Genomic DNA, 17,116 nt, shown 5'->3' with positions numbered 1-17,116 from the left:
GGAGGTTGCGGTGAGCCAAGATCGCGCCATTGCACTCCAGCCTGGGTAACAAGAGCGAAACTCCGTCTCAAAAAAAAAAGAAAGAGTCTTGAATTGTCAATGCCTCCCCTTTCCCATCTCCCAGCAGTAGCTGCAGGGCACTGAGAGAAAATCTGTGCTTGCATTGGAACTCAGTGCTGCTCTGTCACAGCAGAAAGCAATGCCAGGCAGAACTAAGCCAGCACTCATTGAGGAAGCACTTAGACCAACCGAGCCGGGGGAACTGCCCACCTCAGCGGTCAGAACCTAAGTTCTATCAAGCTGCCCCTCTGCAGGCTAAAGTGCTCTGGGGTCCTAAATAAATCTGTAAGGCAGTCTAGGCTACAAGGAATACAATTCCTGGGCAAGTTCTGGTGCTGTACTGGACTTGGAGCCAATGGACTTGCAGAGCACACAACCCAGTGAGACACCAATGGGGCAGCCAAGGGACTGCTTGTGCTTTCCCGCAACCCAGAAAGCACAGCTTGCAGCTCTGGGAGAGACTCCTTTCTTCTGCCCGAAGTCAGGAGAGGGACGAGTAGAGGACTTTGTTTTGCAACTTGAATATGAGCTCAGCCACAGCAGGACAGGGTACCAGCGAAGTCTAGCTCCTAGATGACATTTCTAGACACACCCTATGCCAGATGGGAGCTCACTGGCTTAAAGAAAAGAACATAGCTCTGATGGGATTCATCCTCTGCTAAGGAGCCATTGGTTCCTGAATAATTAGCAGTGGCAACCAAGCAGTACTTGCCGTGGTCCTTAGGTGAGACTCAGAGATGTGCTGGCTTCTGTGTAACCCAGCACATTCCAAACTAAGGTGGCTACAGGGAGGGACTCCTTCTGTTTGAGAAAAGAGGGAAGAGTACAGGGGACTTTGTCTTGCAGCTTAGTTACCAGCTGGACCTGGGTTAGGTAGACCACCAAGCAGGTTCTTGGAATCCCAACCCAGGCCTTGGCTCTTGGACGGCATCTCTGGACCTGCCCTGGGCCACACGGGAGCCAGCTGATCTGAAGGGAGAGTCCTAGGAGTGGCAGCATGCACCACAAGCTGACTGAAGAGCTCCTGGGTCCCAAGCGAACACTGCGGGTAGCCAGACAGTACCTGTCATGAGTTTGGGGCAGTGGTGGCCATGGGGAGAGACTCCTCTGCTCGGGGAAAGGGGAGGGAAGAGTGGGAAGGGTTCTGTCTTGTGATTTGGATGCCAACTTAGCTGTAGTAGAATAGGGCACCAGGTAGATTCTTAAGGTTTCCAACTCCAGGCTCTGGCTCCCTGATGGTATCTCCGCACCCAGCCAGGGAAGGGGTAAACTCACTGCCACGAAAGGGGGAACACAGCCCAGATGGCTTTGCCACCTGCTGACTGTAGAGCCCTTGGGCCTTGAACAACATTGGCAATAGCCGGGCAGTGGTTACCATGGGCCCTGGGGGAAACCCAGTGCTGTGATGTCTTCAAGTCTGATCCAGGACAGTCCCAGTGATGGTGGCAAAGGGCTGCTTGTGTCACCCCTCCCCCAGCTCTGCCCCAGCCTTATCCCAAGAAACAAAGAGTCTTCATTTGCTTGGGATAAAGTAAGGAAAGAAAAAGAAGTCTCTACCTGGTAATCTGGAGAATTCCCCAGGATCTTATCCAAGACCACCATGGTGGTACCACTATGAGTCTAGAAGAGTCCAAGACTTGTCTGGGCAACATAAGAAGTCCTCATCTCTACAGAAAAACTTTAACTATTAGCCAGGCATGGTGGCACATGCCTAGAGTCCCAGCTACTGGAGAGGCTGGGGCAGGAGGATTGCTTGAGCCCAGCAGTTTGAGATGCAAGTGAGCTACAATCATGCCACTGCACTCCAGCCTGGGTGACAGAAAGAATCTGTCTCTTAAAAAAGAAAAAAAAGAAGTCAGTTCTCTTCAGATTCATGCCATCCAGCTTTAATATTATACTTTCTCTCACTCTTTGTTGTTCATTAAGTCTTGCTTTCCAAATCATCTTGCCTTATCCCAAGAAACTTCAACAATCACAAAGACAATCATGCAGTATCCTGCCTCTGAGTTCACTGATGCCATCTCTAAAGACCTCCTCCTCCACTCCACCTGGGTCATCTACTTCCTCAGTTTTTTATCTTGTTATCAAAACTAACCCAATTATGAAATTACTAATTCAGAAACCCCACTCTCCTATTTTTCAAGATAACTATTCAACTACTCTACTATGACTACTCTGCTTCACTCATCACCAATCCATTGAGCTGTCTTGATTTTCCATCAGCCTCATCTGGTTTTCAACATTTTAATCATGCTCTAATAACCTGACTCCCTCTTGCCCCATTGTTCTACAAGTAACCTGTTTGGAGCCCAAGTCCCAAACAGCATATCTTTAGCAAAACTAAAAGACAAAACCTGAGAAAGAGTAATTTTTTTTTTTTTTTTTTTTAAACAGAGTCTTGCTCTGTTACCCAGGCTGGAGTATAAGGGCATGATCAGAGCTCACAGCTGCCTCAACTGCTGGGGCTCAATTGAGCCTCCTCAGTAGCTGAGACCACAGGTGTGCATCATCATATCTGGATAATTTTTTATAGAGACGAAGTCTCACTATGTTGCCCAGGCTGGTATTGAACTCCCGGGCTCAAGCAATCCTCCTGCCTTGGCCTCTAAAAGTGCTAGGATTATAGGCGTGAACCATCATGCCAAGCCGAAAGAGTAAGGATAAAAAAGGCAGCAAGATACCAGTAGAAAAATAGGCAAACGTTGAGCTGGGCTCAGCAGCACATGCCTGTAATCACCACTACTTGTCGGACTGAGGTAGGAGGAATGCTTGAGCCCAGGAGCTCAAGGCAAGCCTGGGCAAGACAGCACGACCCCATTTCAAAATAGAAAAAAAAAAAGGCAAAAATCACAAGCAGATGCGTCACAAGAGGAAATACCAATTGCTTCATATAAATCTGTGTCCAATCTCACTAATAATCCAAGACGTCAAAATTGATGCTATTCTTCATCTATCAAAACGTGTGAATTAAAAAACTTAATAGGCAGGGCTAGCAAGGGACCAATGAATCTACCATTCTTAGGAACTGCTAATAGTTGAATAAATCACTACATTTCTGAAAGGCAATTTGGCAATAACTTTTCAGATTCTTTTAAATGTGTTTTATAGAAAGCTAGATTTTTAAAAAGTATAAAAATCACAGAGGAAAATGTTCACCACAATGCTGAAAACAATATAAACATAAAATATGTGGAGAATGGTTCCATATATTGCATAACAACATCTCGCACTACACACTCAGAATCTGAACTCAGAAACAAAATAAATGTAAATAAAATTGTCTCCATTCCAAATCCAGGGACTAGTTCTGGTCCCGAACCAAATGGCGTAGGTTTACATTTCCTTGCTCCTCCCCTTTAAGCTTATCTAAAATTCCCAGAAATAATCTAACAGACAATCATAAAAGAACTCTGAAAGGCAAAAAGAGGAAGGCAGAGTGGCTAGGGGCCTCAGGACTTGAAGAACGATATGACATCACATTTCCCAAGTTTTTCAGCATCATAGGAAACGTTAAAAACAAAAAAAACAAGTTTCCTGAGTATTCCTTTAATCTGCTATAACTCAGACTGGGCACTAGAGAGGCCTAAAACCCAGAGCTATCAACAGACTTAGATCCAAAAGGACCCCCAAGCCTGCCTAAAGAAGCAGAAAATGGGCAACCTGGAGGAAATCTAGCAGGTGGTCCCATCCCTGACTCCATACCTGGAGTTGCAGGAGGGCCCACCACGACGGAATAAGCAATGCCAATAAAGATCAGGCAGGGGAACTTCATCTCCTGCCCCATATGCCGTACGCAGGTAGGCCCACATTACCCACATCAGCAGCACCAGTCGGCACAGCTGGCATCTCTTAGCCTCCCACCCGGCAGCAAAGAACTATGCAGGTCCACTGTTTCCCAACTCCCCACCCGGGAGCAAAGAGTGGCCCAAGGCAAGAGCCTTCCTTCTACCTCCACAGGCAGTATCAACAGTGACTGAATGGAAGCCCCCCTGGCACCAGGTAGCAGTCCACATGGTGGGGCTAGAATGCTCACAGACCCATGAGTCCTGAGCCCAGCATCTACCATGCATTCTCCACTTGGCAGCAACCGGCCCAGAAAAATCCACTCCACTCTCACAGGTGACATGATCAAGGATCATGGGAGTCCCGACAATGCCAGGAGAAAAAAAATTCAGACTAGAAAAGCATGGCAAGAGCTCTAAAAATCCAATCATCATTGAAACCACAGATCTCAGTAGTATGCCAGGACCTATATACAAAACCTAAACAGGGCAATTACCAAGATAGATCATTTAGATAGAATCGTGAAATATTAAAATATTCTTATTTATTAAAAAAGAAAAGAAAGGGCTGGGCACAGTGGCTTATGCCTATAATCCCAGCACTCTGGAAGGCCACGGGAGGAAGATCACTTGGAGAAGAGGAGTTAAGAACAGCCTGGACAACAAAGCGAGACCCCATCTCTATAAAAATTAACAATTAGCCAAAGTGGTGGAGCACACCTGTAGTCCTAGCTACTGGGGAAGCTGAGGTGGGAGGATTACTTGAGCCCAGGAGTTTGAGGTTGCAGTGAGCTATAAGCATGGCACTCCAGTCTGGGTGACAAAGAGAGACCATGTCTCAAAAAAAGGAAAAAAGGCTGTAATTTTTAAAACGTTATTTTACAAAAGGCTTTTAAGAATTTAGGGAAATACTGAAGATATAACGTAAAAATTTAAAAACAACAGACAAACTTACATATACAGTATTGCTTTAGATATTTTTTAAGCATATAAAAGAAAATGGAAAGCAATATTCCAAAATATTATCAGTCACTATCTTGATAAGAAATATGAATTTTTCCTGTTTTTATATTTTCCAATTTGACTAAAGTACTTGTTTAATGTTTAGTAGCTATGTAATTAAAACTCTAACCACAGGGTACTAAAACGCTGTGGTAACACACATAAAGGAGTGGGAGTGACCTTAATGAGATGATATAACACAAGCGTGTTGTCTTTTACATACCTATGGATCTGTCCATTTTTATGCAGATATTCCAGCCCTTCCAGTACTTCTCGGAGTATAGTAGCAATGGTAGATTCATCTAGGACTCCACTTTTGTGTTCCCCTTTTGCCACAATGTGCTTAATAATATCCAGAACAGAACCTGAAAACAGAACACATAATTTTCTAAAAATCTCTAAATCATTCAATATAATTCAGAACCATTTTAGAATCAACACACATGTGAACCTTCTCATAAATTTAATTGTATAGAAATGGAAAAAAAAAAACATCAAATATGAGAAAATACAGAATTTTTTAATGAATAACTTATTTTCAGCTGGGCATGGTGGCTCACACATGTAATCCCAGCACTTTGGGAGGCCAAGGCGGGCAGATCACGAGGTCAAGGGATCAAGATCATCCTGGCCAACATGGTGAAACCCTGTCCCACTAAAAATACAAAAATTAGCTGGGTGTGGTGGTGCATGCCTGTAATCCCAGCAACTCAGAAGGCTGAGGCAGGAGAATTGCTTGAACCTGGGAGGCAGAGGTTGCAGTGAGCTGAGATTGCGCCATTGCACTCCAACCTGGCGACAGAAGTCCAATCTAAAACAAAAAGTAGCCTGCTAATATTCAAATAGTATGTTATGCTAGCTCTCTTTCGGACATCTAGTGAGAATCTGAAGAGGTAGTAGAGGATATTTAACTCCCCCTAAATAATGCCTAGGTAAGCCATGCTCATCAGTAATATTAATAAGATACAACAAACCAACATAGGCTTTTAACATCAGATTAGAATATGCACTGCTGTATGACTAAAGATATAAAAATACAATTGAAATGCCAATCAAATCAGGAATGAAATACTTGGATCACATATATATACAAAGTAACTCAGGACTAAAATTATTTTTTAGGTCAATAAATTATAGAACTAAAATAGGCAAGGAAAAGACAAATACGAAAAGAATAAAAATTACAGTTCTCTTTGAGTAACACCCCAGATGTATTATCAATCCTAAACTTCCCAGAATAGGAAATAATGCACCTAGTAAAGGTTGAAGGCGGGGAGGAAAAGACACCTATATAGTAATTAAAAGCACAATGCTGCCTGCCAAAACTGAAGATCAGAATCAGTAAAAAGTTTGGTGGAAATTCACAAGATTTCTGGCAGTATAATGCCCATAACAATCACAGAACCAAAACAAAACAATTTCCAATATTAGCAACTATGCCAAGAAGTCTAGAACACTACATAGACTGCACTGAAAGGATTCAATACTCATTTCTTGGTACAAGACTTCAGTGATCAAGACTAAAATCAAAACAACCACTTACATAGTTCTCTTGAAAACTTGCCCTACTGGATACTTTTACTTCACACACTTAACAAGAAAAAATATACTTCCCAATACATAGAAAGAAACAGAATTCTTTGCCAGGCACGGTGGCTCAAGCCTGTAATCCCAGCACTTTGGGAGGTGGAGACGGGTGGATCATGAGGTCGAGAGATCGAGACCATCCTGGTCAACATGGTGAAACCCCGTCTCTAAATACAAAAAAAATTAGCTGGGCATGGTAGTGCGTGCCTGTAATCCCAGCTACTTGGGAGGCTGAGGCAGGAGAATTGCCTGAACCCAGGAGGTGGAGCTTGCGGTGAGCCGAGATCGCACCATCGCACTCCAGCCTGGATAACAAGAGCGAAACTCCGTCTCGGGAAAAAAAAAAAAAAAAAGAAAGAAAGAAACAGAATTCTTAAAAACATGAGGGACTGAACACGTTTATTTTAGCTCCCACTTAAAATCCACTAACTTGGTAAACTTGATTAAAAAGACATAAACCCACAATTTAAAAAGAGGAACAGAAAGATGACAGAAGACAGATGGCAACAATATTCTAGAAGATAGCAGAAAAAGAAAAAGTTCTGTTCCATTGGTCTATATCTCTGTTTTGGTACCAGTACCATGCTGTTTTGATTACTGTAGCCTTGTAGTATAGTTTGAAATCTGGTAGTGTGATGCCCCCCGCTGTGTTCTTTTTGCTTAGAATTGACTTGGCTATGCGGGCTCTCTTTTGGTTCCATATGAAGTTCGTGGTGGTTTTCTCCAGTTCTGTGAAGAAAGTCGATGGTAGCTTGATGGGTATAGCATTGATTCTGTAAATTACTTTGGGCAGTATAGCCAATTTTTACGATATTAATTCTTCCTAACCATGAACATGGAATGTTTCTCCATCTGTTTGTGTCCTCTCTGACTTCGTTGAGCAGTGGTTTGTAGTTTTCCTTGAAGAGGTCCCTTACATTCCTTGTGAGTTGTATTCCAAGGTATTTTATACACTGTTGGTGGGAGTGTAAATTAGTTCAACCACTGTGGAAGACAGTGTGGCGATTCCTCAAGGCCTTAGAAATAGAAATTCCATTTGACCCAGCAATCCCATTACTGGGTATATATCCAAAAGGCTATAAGTCGTTCTACTATAAGGACACATGTACACGAATGTTCATTGCAGCACTGTTTACAATAGCAAAGACTTGGAATCAACCCAAATGCCCACTGATGATAGACTGGATTGGAAAAATGTGGCACATATACACCATGGAATATTATGCAGCAATCAGAAATGATGAGTTCGTGTCGTTTGTAGGGACATGGATGAATCTGGAAAACATCATCCTCAGCAAACTGACACAAGAACAGAAAACGAAACACCGCATATTCTCACTCATAGGCGGGTGATGAAAAATGAGAACGCATGGACACAGAGAGAAGAGTACTAAACACTGGGGTCTATTGGGGGAAATGGGGAGGGCCAGTGGGAGGGGGAGGTGGGGAGGGATAGCCTGGGGAGAAATGCCAAATGTGGGTGAAGGGGAGAAAGAAAGCAAAACACACTGCCATGTGTGTACCTATGCAACTGTCTTGCATGTTCTGCACATGTACCCCCAAACCTAAAATGCAATAAAAAATTTAAAAAAAAAGAAAAAGAAAAAGTAAACAAGCACAGGGGAGAAATCTGAACTTCAGTGCTTGCAGAGGAGCTATGCCATTTAGGACAAAGTGATCACTACCCAGAGCTCCAGAAAGGCTCAAAACCACACACAGCAAGTACCATATGTGAGGGAGGACTGGAGGACAGGGTTGAAAACAGGAAAACTGGTTGAAAGTTCAGATAAGAGAGAATAAGTTTCTCAGATCCCTCTTCCTCCCAGAGACTTTCCCTTTAGTACTCTCCACCTCCAATAGGATATAGGCAGTTTAGTCTCTGTGAACCAGAGAGGCTCACTCTCCAGAAAGCTCCCAGACAGGTTTCCCAATACATTACTACACTGGTTCTTTCCCCTCTCCATTGCTGGGATTCACAAGTTTGTGATCCAAAAGGGGAAAGACCTAAGGAAGAAGTTTGTTCTGCTTAGTTTAATCAATCACACGTGAATCCCCAAAGCAAAATGATTATACCAAAGGCCCACATGTTCCACTGTTCAAGAAATCCAGGCCACATAAGTACTCAGTAAGAAAACAATTATATTAACACTGATCAAGTTCCATTGTTTGTAACGTAATACCTAAAATAAGGAATGCAAAGGAAAACCAATTCCTACTGGAAATGAAAAATTATCTCAACTCATTCATTCAACAATTAAGCCCTATTACATTACATGTGAGATCTAAGACTGGGTACCCCCAAATATGACAAGATATACATGACATGATTGCTGACTTTAAGGGAACTTCCAGTCTGGTAGATCAAACAAATGCAGCATCAAAGATCCTAGGGCACCTAAAAAGTGGCTATATCTGTAAAGAGTTTGAAGCAGGAGCTCCTTTTCAAACTTTCAGATTTTTATTGATTTCACACCATCCAATGATCAATGAGGAGATTGAAGCAATGCCCATCTCTAGCCTATATGTCCAGAACAGACATTTTGAACAAAGCCTATATATGAAACCCTTCTGATCTGGCTAACAATTTCTGTTTCAAACTCCTCTCAACAATATTATTTTTATAGGTGGAGGAATCATCATGTCACCAAGACCTTCATCCGTAACTGAGCGACACTGGTCCTGTAAGGTCCCCGCGCCACTTCTTATCCATTTAGTTTTTTAAGCCTCTGCTAGCCTCTAACTCGATGACAGTGTTTATAATCCTCCATCCTCAAACATCAAAATCATAAAGAATTCTTCACGTCAACTAAGAGAAAGGTGAAGAGAAAATATGCTAAGCAAAAGGAGGCAGCAGATTATCACTGAGTGATTCAATTAACACCTAAGGTAGGAATAATGAGGGAAAGCTATAACTGTGTATGTAGTATTTTGTCCTCATGCCTAATTTGTAAGAAACAGTATACAGGAATAATCTGTTCTCAAACTTTAACGTGTGAAGGAATTACTTGGCAAACTCGTAAAAATGCACATTCCCAGGCCATATACAACAGTCATTCAAGAGAACTGAGGTAGGGCCCAAGAAGCTGCATTTCAAAAGGCATTTAACCACTTAGACTGCTTTAATGAAAGCTGTCCATTAAAATCCAAACATTTTTCAAAGTAAAAATAAATCAATCAAATAATGGGAAACAAGGGTATTTTTATTTGGATACAAACAAAATTTTGCAACAAAGCAAAACGTTTAAATGTAGATCATCTATTCCCAAAAAAATAATTACCATCAGACTTCATGGCCTGTGGCATGAAACATGTTAAAAGCAACGCAAAAATGTAATTGTCCAATAAAATGATGACAGAATATGGAAATAATATTTGACAAAGTAGTGAAGTAGCTACTGGCTTTAGACACTTGTTAAGTCTGAAAATTATAACTCAATCAAATTAATTGCCCCATCAACAAGTTAATTTCCTCAGTTTACTTGTATAAGAAGATACTCTTTAAATATAAAATCAATTCATTCAACTTAGTTACTCGTATCTCTGCTAACAAGTGTTTTGTTTTGTTTTGAGACGGAGTCTCACTCTGTCACCCAGGCTGGAATACAGTGGCAAAATCTTGGCTCACTGCAACCTCCACCTCCTGGGTTCAAGCAGTTTCCTGCGTCAACCTCATGAGTAGCTGGAACTACAGGCATGCACCACCATGCCTGGCTAAGTTTTCTACTTTTGGTAGAGACAGGGTTTCACCATGTTGGTCAGGCTGGTCTCGAACTCCTGAACTCATGATCTGCCCACCTCAGCATCCCAAAGTGCTGTGATTACAGGCGTGAGCCACCGTGTCCAGCAAGCAGTTTTAATCAACCTTTAGCTACTACTAGTAGAAAAAGACTTTACTGCTTATGTCTTCCTAAGCCTCAGAAGATTTCAAAGGGTCCACAGTTTGCTTGGTCTGAGTATTCCATTTTAGACCAAAGGATGTTACAGAAATTTAAACACCCTGCATTGTTGCTTGATCATCCAAAGCTGGTCACTACTAATACGAGAAATTTTACCTGGGTCCTGCTTTTACCTGGGACATTTTACCTAGATCAAGGAAGTCCCCGTGTTTTTTATCTCTTAGAAAAAGACAAAGTTAGGCCGGGCGCAGTGGCTCACTCCTGTAATCCAAGCACTTTGGAGGCCAAGGTGGGCAGATCACCTGAGGTCGGGAGTTCAAGACCAGCCTGACCAACATGGTGAAACCCGTCTTTTAAAAAAAAAGAAAAGAAAGAAAAAAACAAAAAGATGAAGTTGAGGACATGCTTAAACAACTATCTAAGACAGTGAATTTACATTCAATTTCTGCATTTCTACAGTTACTCCCTTTAAGTACTATAGGTACCTCCTTTTTCATCTCAGAAGTTTTTTTTTAATTACTTTGATTTCTAAAAAGCTTACATTTGCAGTTTGGTGCTAATAAACTGTAGAAATAACTATTTATACCAAAAGTGCTTCTAACTTCTAAAGCTTAACTTCCTATAATAATAAATCCCAACATTCAATATGAGCGTTTTAATTAGAAAAGATAGGAATATTACAGTTATAAGGAAGCATCATAAATTGATTATAATATTGACACAACTAAACTTATTTTAACCAGGATGTACACTTGGTTGGTGGGCTTAAGAGTGACTCATTATTCATTTTATGAACTAGTTTATTGAATTCTACATCAGTACAATGTTCCTAAATCAAAACTATGCTTTTGTTTTCAATATTCTGACTAAAAAAGTTGATGTGAAAGAAGGTACCCTATACATATTTCTCTTAACTCTGGTTATTTATATTTTTTAATTTTGGGAGTCTTTGCTTATCAGTAAACCTCTTCCAATAGTCCTCTTCTCTCATTCTCTCTGCTCCAGCTGTGAATCTGTCAGTTCTCAAGACACACACACTGCATCCTGTCTCCATCCCCTTTTTCACAGTATTCTAGCTGGATCACATCTCCCATCCTTCCCGAACACTAACTCCAGCCCCCATTTCACCTGGCTAATTATTAGTTATTCTTTTTAATTTTTAATTATTTTTTAGAGACAGAGTCTCACTCTGTTGCCCAGCTAGACTGTGGTGGCAAGATCATAGCTTGCCTTAACCTCAAACTCCTGGCCTCAAGCTCTCCCCCAGCCTCCCAAGTACCTAGGACAACTGGTCCAAGCTTAACAAATTGTTTTATTTTTGGTAGAAACAGGGACTTTCCATGTTGTCCAGGCTGGGCTGTTGAACTCTTGGCCTAAAGCAGTCTTTCTGCCTCAACCTCCCAAAGCACTGGGATAGCAGGCATGAGCCACCTGACCCGGCCAATTATTACCCTATTCGTTAGCTCTCAGCTGGACGTCACATCCTGAGGTAAGTCTTTGTTAATCTCACTGCAATCGTTCTCCCTCAAGGTTAAGTTCTCCTGGAACTTGTTCCCATAGCCCAGGAGGGCAAGGAACTGATAACTGTATTCACCGGTGTACTGGCGATCAGTAAGTATTTGATGAATGGCATTTTAATTAAGCTACAATCCCAACACATCTTCCTCCTGTTTAAAAAAAAAAAAAATTGGCTGGGTGTTGTGGCTCATGCCTGTAATCCAAGTACTTTGGAGGCCAAGGCGGGCGGATCACCTGAGGTCGGGAGTTCAAGACCAGCCTGACCAACATGGTGAAACCCCATCTTTATTAAAAAAAAAAAATGTAAGCCGCGCTTAGTTCTAACTTTTGTTTTCTAAATGTTGCCTAATGTATCACCTCCGTTTAAATGTTTATTCATTTTATAACAACAAAAGCAAGATTTCATTTTCCTAAAACAAATGCAAAATTTTTAATATTTAAACGGTTTAGGCCGGGCGCCGCAGCTCACACCTATAATCCCAGCACTTTGGGAGGCTGAGGACCAACCTGGCTAACATGGTGAAACCCCATCTCTACTAAAAATACAAAAAAATTAGCTGGGCATGGTGGCACATGCCTGTAGTCCCAGCTATTTGGTAGGCTGAGGCAGGAAAATCACATTAACTCAGGAGGCAGAGGTTGCAATGAGCTGAGATCATGCTACTGCACTCCAGCCTGGGTGACACAGCAAGATTCCATCTCAAAAAATAAAATAAAATAAAAGGTTTAGATATAATGATCATGTTGACTCATAAATATATAAGCACTTATAAAAAGAGTTACGACTAAATGGAACATGTTTGAAAATTATCCTCCAAGAAATCTGCCAAGTGCTTGTCTTGAAAAATTGGGTAATGTCCCAGAAAACTTAAGACCAGACCAAGAGGGACAAAGAGCCACATTTAAAAGACATCCCACCCATTTACATGTCCTACCCCTTCCACGATCAAGACATATACTCACTGAGAGAGGAACAGGAATTCTAAAAAAAAAAAAAAAAAAAGCCATTCTGCTTAGGAGTAGCAGAAAGGATGGCCTAGCATACAGGTATGGACAGAAGAATTACGCAATTTATTCTGATTCATCAGAGGACTTTTTTGCAAAACATTAAAACCTTTGTATTATATATTCTTATAAATTACAAATAAAAAAATTATAGGTGATCAATAATGAAAGATACAGTATTACCTAATACTCCCATATTTCTCCATACAGAAAGAACCATGCTTGACCACCATCTTGAAAGGTGGTTGGTGTCAGCAAGGCTTCCAAACATCATATGAACAGGGCCTTTAACAAAGCAATCCAGTTTCTCCAGTGTGTCACTAATGGGATTGAAACAAAAAGGTGATTCTGGCTACACTGAAAAGCATCAAATAACAAGGGATTATTACTATTAATGACTAAAATTTACTGCACACCTATTACATGTCAGCACAGTGGTGGATGATTTACATATATCATCTCATTTGCTCCTCATCAATTCTCTGAAATGCAGAAAGCTATCCCCATTTAACAGATAAGTAAAAAGGTTCAAAGAGATGAAAGAGTTTTCCCAATGACATACAAGTGCTAAGTAGAAAAACTGAAATTTAATTCTAAAGTCTATGCTGTTTATAGTCTCTCTGGGGAAGTACGGTGTTCAGTGAGATACAGCAATAAAATTGCAAACTAAACAAACATGGATTCTCTTTTCTATAAGTCTACATTTTAAGATGGAAAATCATACTCCCCTACAAAATACACATGCAAGCCAAAACCAAGCAGCATAGTGATAGGAAGGCCAGCGTGGCTCCATCACTCACTAGTCCTACCAGTCTCGCCGCCATGTGATTCAAATCCATGCCTTGGCAAAATGACTAATTTACCAAATGCCATGGGGCTTTCGGGTGACCATAACAAAATGTTCAATCTATACATGCCAAGGTTTCACAGTTTACAATCAGCAATATTTATATTTTATTTTAAGAATAAAGCAGAAATAACTGTATATATATTACAAGATAAAGCACTTAAGTAATTATCTTAATATTGGGTACCAAGATTTTCTGTGTAAAGGAAAAGAGATTCAAGTATAATATTAAAGAAGCTTACAAAGTCAAGGACATTAAACTTGTATTGGAAATATTAATGTCAAATTATGACTTACTTTTAACCTACTATATTTTCCAGGCTCTAGAAGCAATGAGTAGTAATGAGCACTCCAAGCATCCAGGTTATGCTTTCTTCTAAGTACCATTCCCAAGTAAAAAAATATCAAAGCTCATTAGAATACTGGCTGATTCAGGGTCTGGGAAAATGAATATAAATATAACCCTAGGGAATCTTGAATTAAAATGTAAGGATGGCCGGGCACAGTGGCTCAAGCCTGTAATCCCAGCACTTTGGGAGGCTGAGGCGGGTGGATCACGAGGTCAAGAGATCGAGACAATCCTGGTCACCATGGTGAAACCTCGTCTCTACTAAAAATACAAAAAATTAGCTGGGCATGGTGGCACGTGCCTGTAATCCCAGCTACTCAGGAGGCTGAGGCAGGAGAATTGCCTAAACCCAGGAGGCGGAGGTTGCGGTGAGCCAAGATCGAGCCATTGCACTCCAGCCTGGGTAACAAGAGCAAAACTCCGTCTCAAAAAATAAAATAAAATAAAATGTAAAGATATAATGAAAGACTGATGGGTTCATATCAAGAGGACGCAAGAGTGACTTTGAAAGGGCTCCCACTGACAAATTTTGGACAACCTGCATATCAGAAAGAATAGAGTATACTGGATGGAAAGATTGAATACATAAAAATCCTTGGGTCTTTAATAATACTCCAAAAAGCGCAGGCCCTACCCGACTGGAAAAAGGGAAATTTTTAGACCTCTCAGTTCCTACCATTGCAGATGATTACTAGACCAACTTTTTACTCTAAAACTTGGTACTTAAAAAAAAAACTCAATTATTTATATCGCCTTTTCAGCAGGAACTATAGAGTACAGATTAATCAGTGTTCCAGTTGATAAGGAAAAGTTCTACACAGAAGGATGCCAGCTTATAAATATAAAAGAAATGATGCTGTAAGAAAAATCACCGTTTTACAACCCATGATTCAAACAAGGATTCAAAAAGTGAATGTGAAAATCATTAGACATAAGACTTATGGAGAACTGGACACTCGTTAGATACTCACAAAGTATCATCTCACAGATTACTTGCCAGCTACAAAGGGGAAAATGTTACCTTTTCCATGGAAAGGCCTGGTTGTCCTAATCTTAAGCAAACAAAACTAACATCATTATTAAAAAGACAACCAGATAGCAATTTCCTGATGTAATGCAATATGAAGTACACAGCAGCACCTAGAAGTATCCTCCCCCAAAATATTTAACTGGAATTTAATCAAGCCTTTAGATCTAATTTTCAATATACAACAAAAAGAGGAATATAGATCAAGTTAAATGCCACCAAGAAGAAATAATCAGATAAATCCAGAATATGGCACATTCTACAACATAACTGGACTAGATTCTTCAATAAGTTTACATCATGGAAGGGAGGAAGCAAGAAGGAAGCATCCTAAATTAAGAGAGATTTAGACCAGGCACAGTGGTTCACACCTGTAATCCCAGCACTTTGGGAGACCAAGGTGGACAGATCGCTTGAAGACAAGAATTGGAGATGAGCCTAGACAACACAGTGAGACCCTGTTTCCAAAAAAATTTATATTAAATAACAAAATTAGTTGAGCACGGGGGTACACGCCTGTAGTCTCAGCTACTTGTGAGGCTGAGACGGGAGGCTCACTTGAGCCCAGGAGTTTGAGGCTGCAGTGAGCCATGATTGTACCACTGCACTCCAGCCCAGGTGATAGAGCCAGTCTGTCTCTAAAAACAATTGAGAGATTTAAGCAGCATGACAATGAAATGAACCAAATGCAAGGTGTGAAACCTGTCTTGGCTCACAGATTAACATCTTCAGCAAATACTTTATTTTCAGTATCTCCTCAAATGCAAATGGCCATGAAAACAAAATCAGGATAAAAAAGAAGGAAATGTTACTAACTTTTCAAACCATGGTACTTACAGCATTTCCTTGTACTTTACTTTACTCACCTCCGCTTAGCAGCTTCATGACAAGCCACAGCTCATCTTTTACCACAAAAGATGTGTAGTAAGATACAATATTAGGATGATGGCATTGGCTCATGGCTTGAATTTCTTTCTACAAAGAAGAGAAAAATGATAATTCAATATATGCAAGCCTAAAACAAATGTTGTGTGTTAGCAAATCCAGATTTTGAAATCTCAAGACTTTGTCACACCATTCTGGGATGTCCATAGCTCTGATTTCACGAATAGATAAACCAATAAAACCACTTTGTCTCCCTCAGTCCATTCTAACTCAACTTCTTCCTCCACTCATTATACTAGTAATCTTTCAAACTAGAAACACACTATTTAACACACGCTGGCACAACACTCCAGGAGGCCTCCTCTGGGACATGTATTTTTGCTTCAAGGTGCCCTTAAAGAACCATCTTGGGAAATCTGATTATATAGGTACAAAGGATATTAACTAATAAGCAGGGTTTTTTTTTTTAAATTATTTGTGTAGCGTTTTTTTTTTTTTTTTGGCAACGTATTACTTCATTCCATTTTTGTGAAATGATTAACAATTCTCACACTAAAGAGAAACAAACTGAAACAGGACAACATCAAAAACTAAATCCAAAGCAGAAATCTGAGTCAAAAATCTAAGCTTACTCTATCTCAGTTTATGATTTTAAAATAGATTTGGCATGACAAAATGCCTTATAAAGCCCCTGTGTGATCAGGACCCTGTTTACCTCTTTGGTCTCATTCCTGTGTCCCTTCACAACCCAGTACCTGACCCAACCACAGAAAACTGCAAGTGAGTCATGCTTCTTTTAACTCTTGATATTTAACCCTATTGTACCTCAGCCTCAAATACACTTCCCCCATCATCTCTGCCTAGCTAACTCCAACTCTTCCTTCTGATCTCAGTCTAGACAGAATTTCCTTCCAGCTTCCCAGCTTTAGTTAGATGCGCCTTCTCAGCTTCCAAGTACCCTGTATACCTCCTCCCATCATGGTACATAAAATACTGGATAGTATACTGTGTGTTTATTTGTCTGCCTCTCCCTGCTAGGCTGACAGCTCCATAAAAGCAAGTACTTAAAAGTAGATTCTTAATCACTATGGAACTCATCTGACTATACTATAACTGTCCATTTGTTTACATATCCCCCACAAAACTGTAAGCTCAGTG

At 40.6% G+C, this 17,116-nt stretch overlaps 1 protein-coding gene across 3 annotated transcripts in view; it reads right to left on the bottom strand.

Moving 5' to 3' along the window:
- The window catches only part of OXSR1 (oxidative stress responsive kinase 1), a 98,922-nt gene that overhangs the window by 58,841 nt on the left and 22,965 nt on the right, over nt 1-17,116 (bottom strand). For 2 of the 3 annotated variants that reach the window (XM_002759735.6, XM_035278516.3), the window contains 2 exons: nt 15,940-16,048; nt 5,068-5,209 (listed from right to left, as the gene is read on the bottom strand). In XM_002759735.6, the coding sequence (XP_002759781.3) occupies nt 5,068-5,209; nt 15,940-16,048 (251 nt within the window). Of the gene's footprint in view, nt 1-5,067; nt 5,210-13,033; nt 13,171-15,939; nt 16,049-17,116 lie in introns of all 3 variants that reach the window. The other variant, XM_078354652.1, reaches the window with a different exon arrangement.

The sequence above is a fragment of the Callithrix jacchus genome, chromosome 17, assembly GCF_049354715.1.
Source record: "Callithrix jacchus isolate 240 chromosome 17, calJac240_pri, whole genome shotgun sequence".
NCBI lineage: Eukaryota > Metazoa > Chordata > Mammalia > Primates > Cebidae > Callithrix > Callithrix jacchus.
Note: the sequence above shows the minus strand (reverse complement) of the source record. Positions and strands in the feature narration are given on the sequence as shown.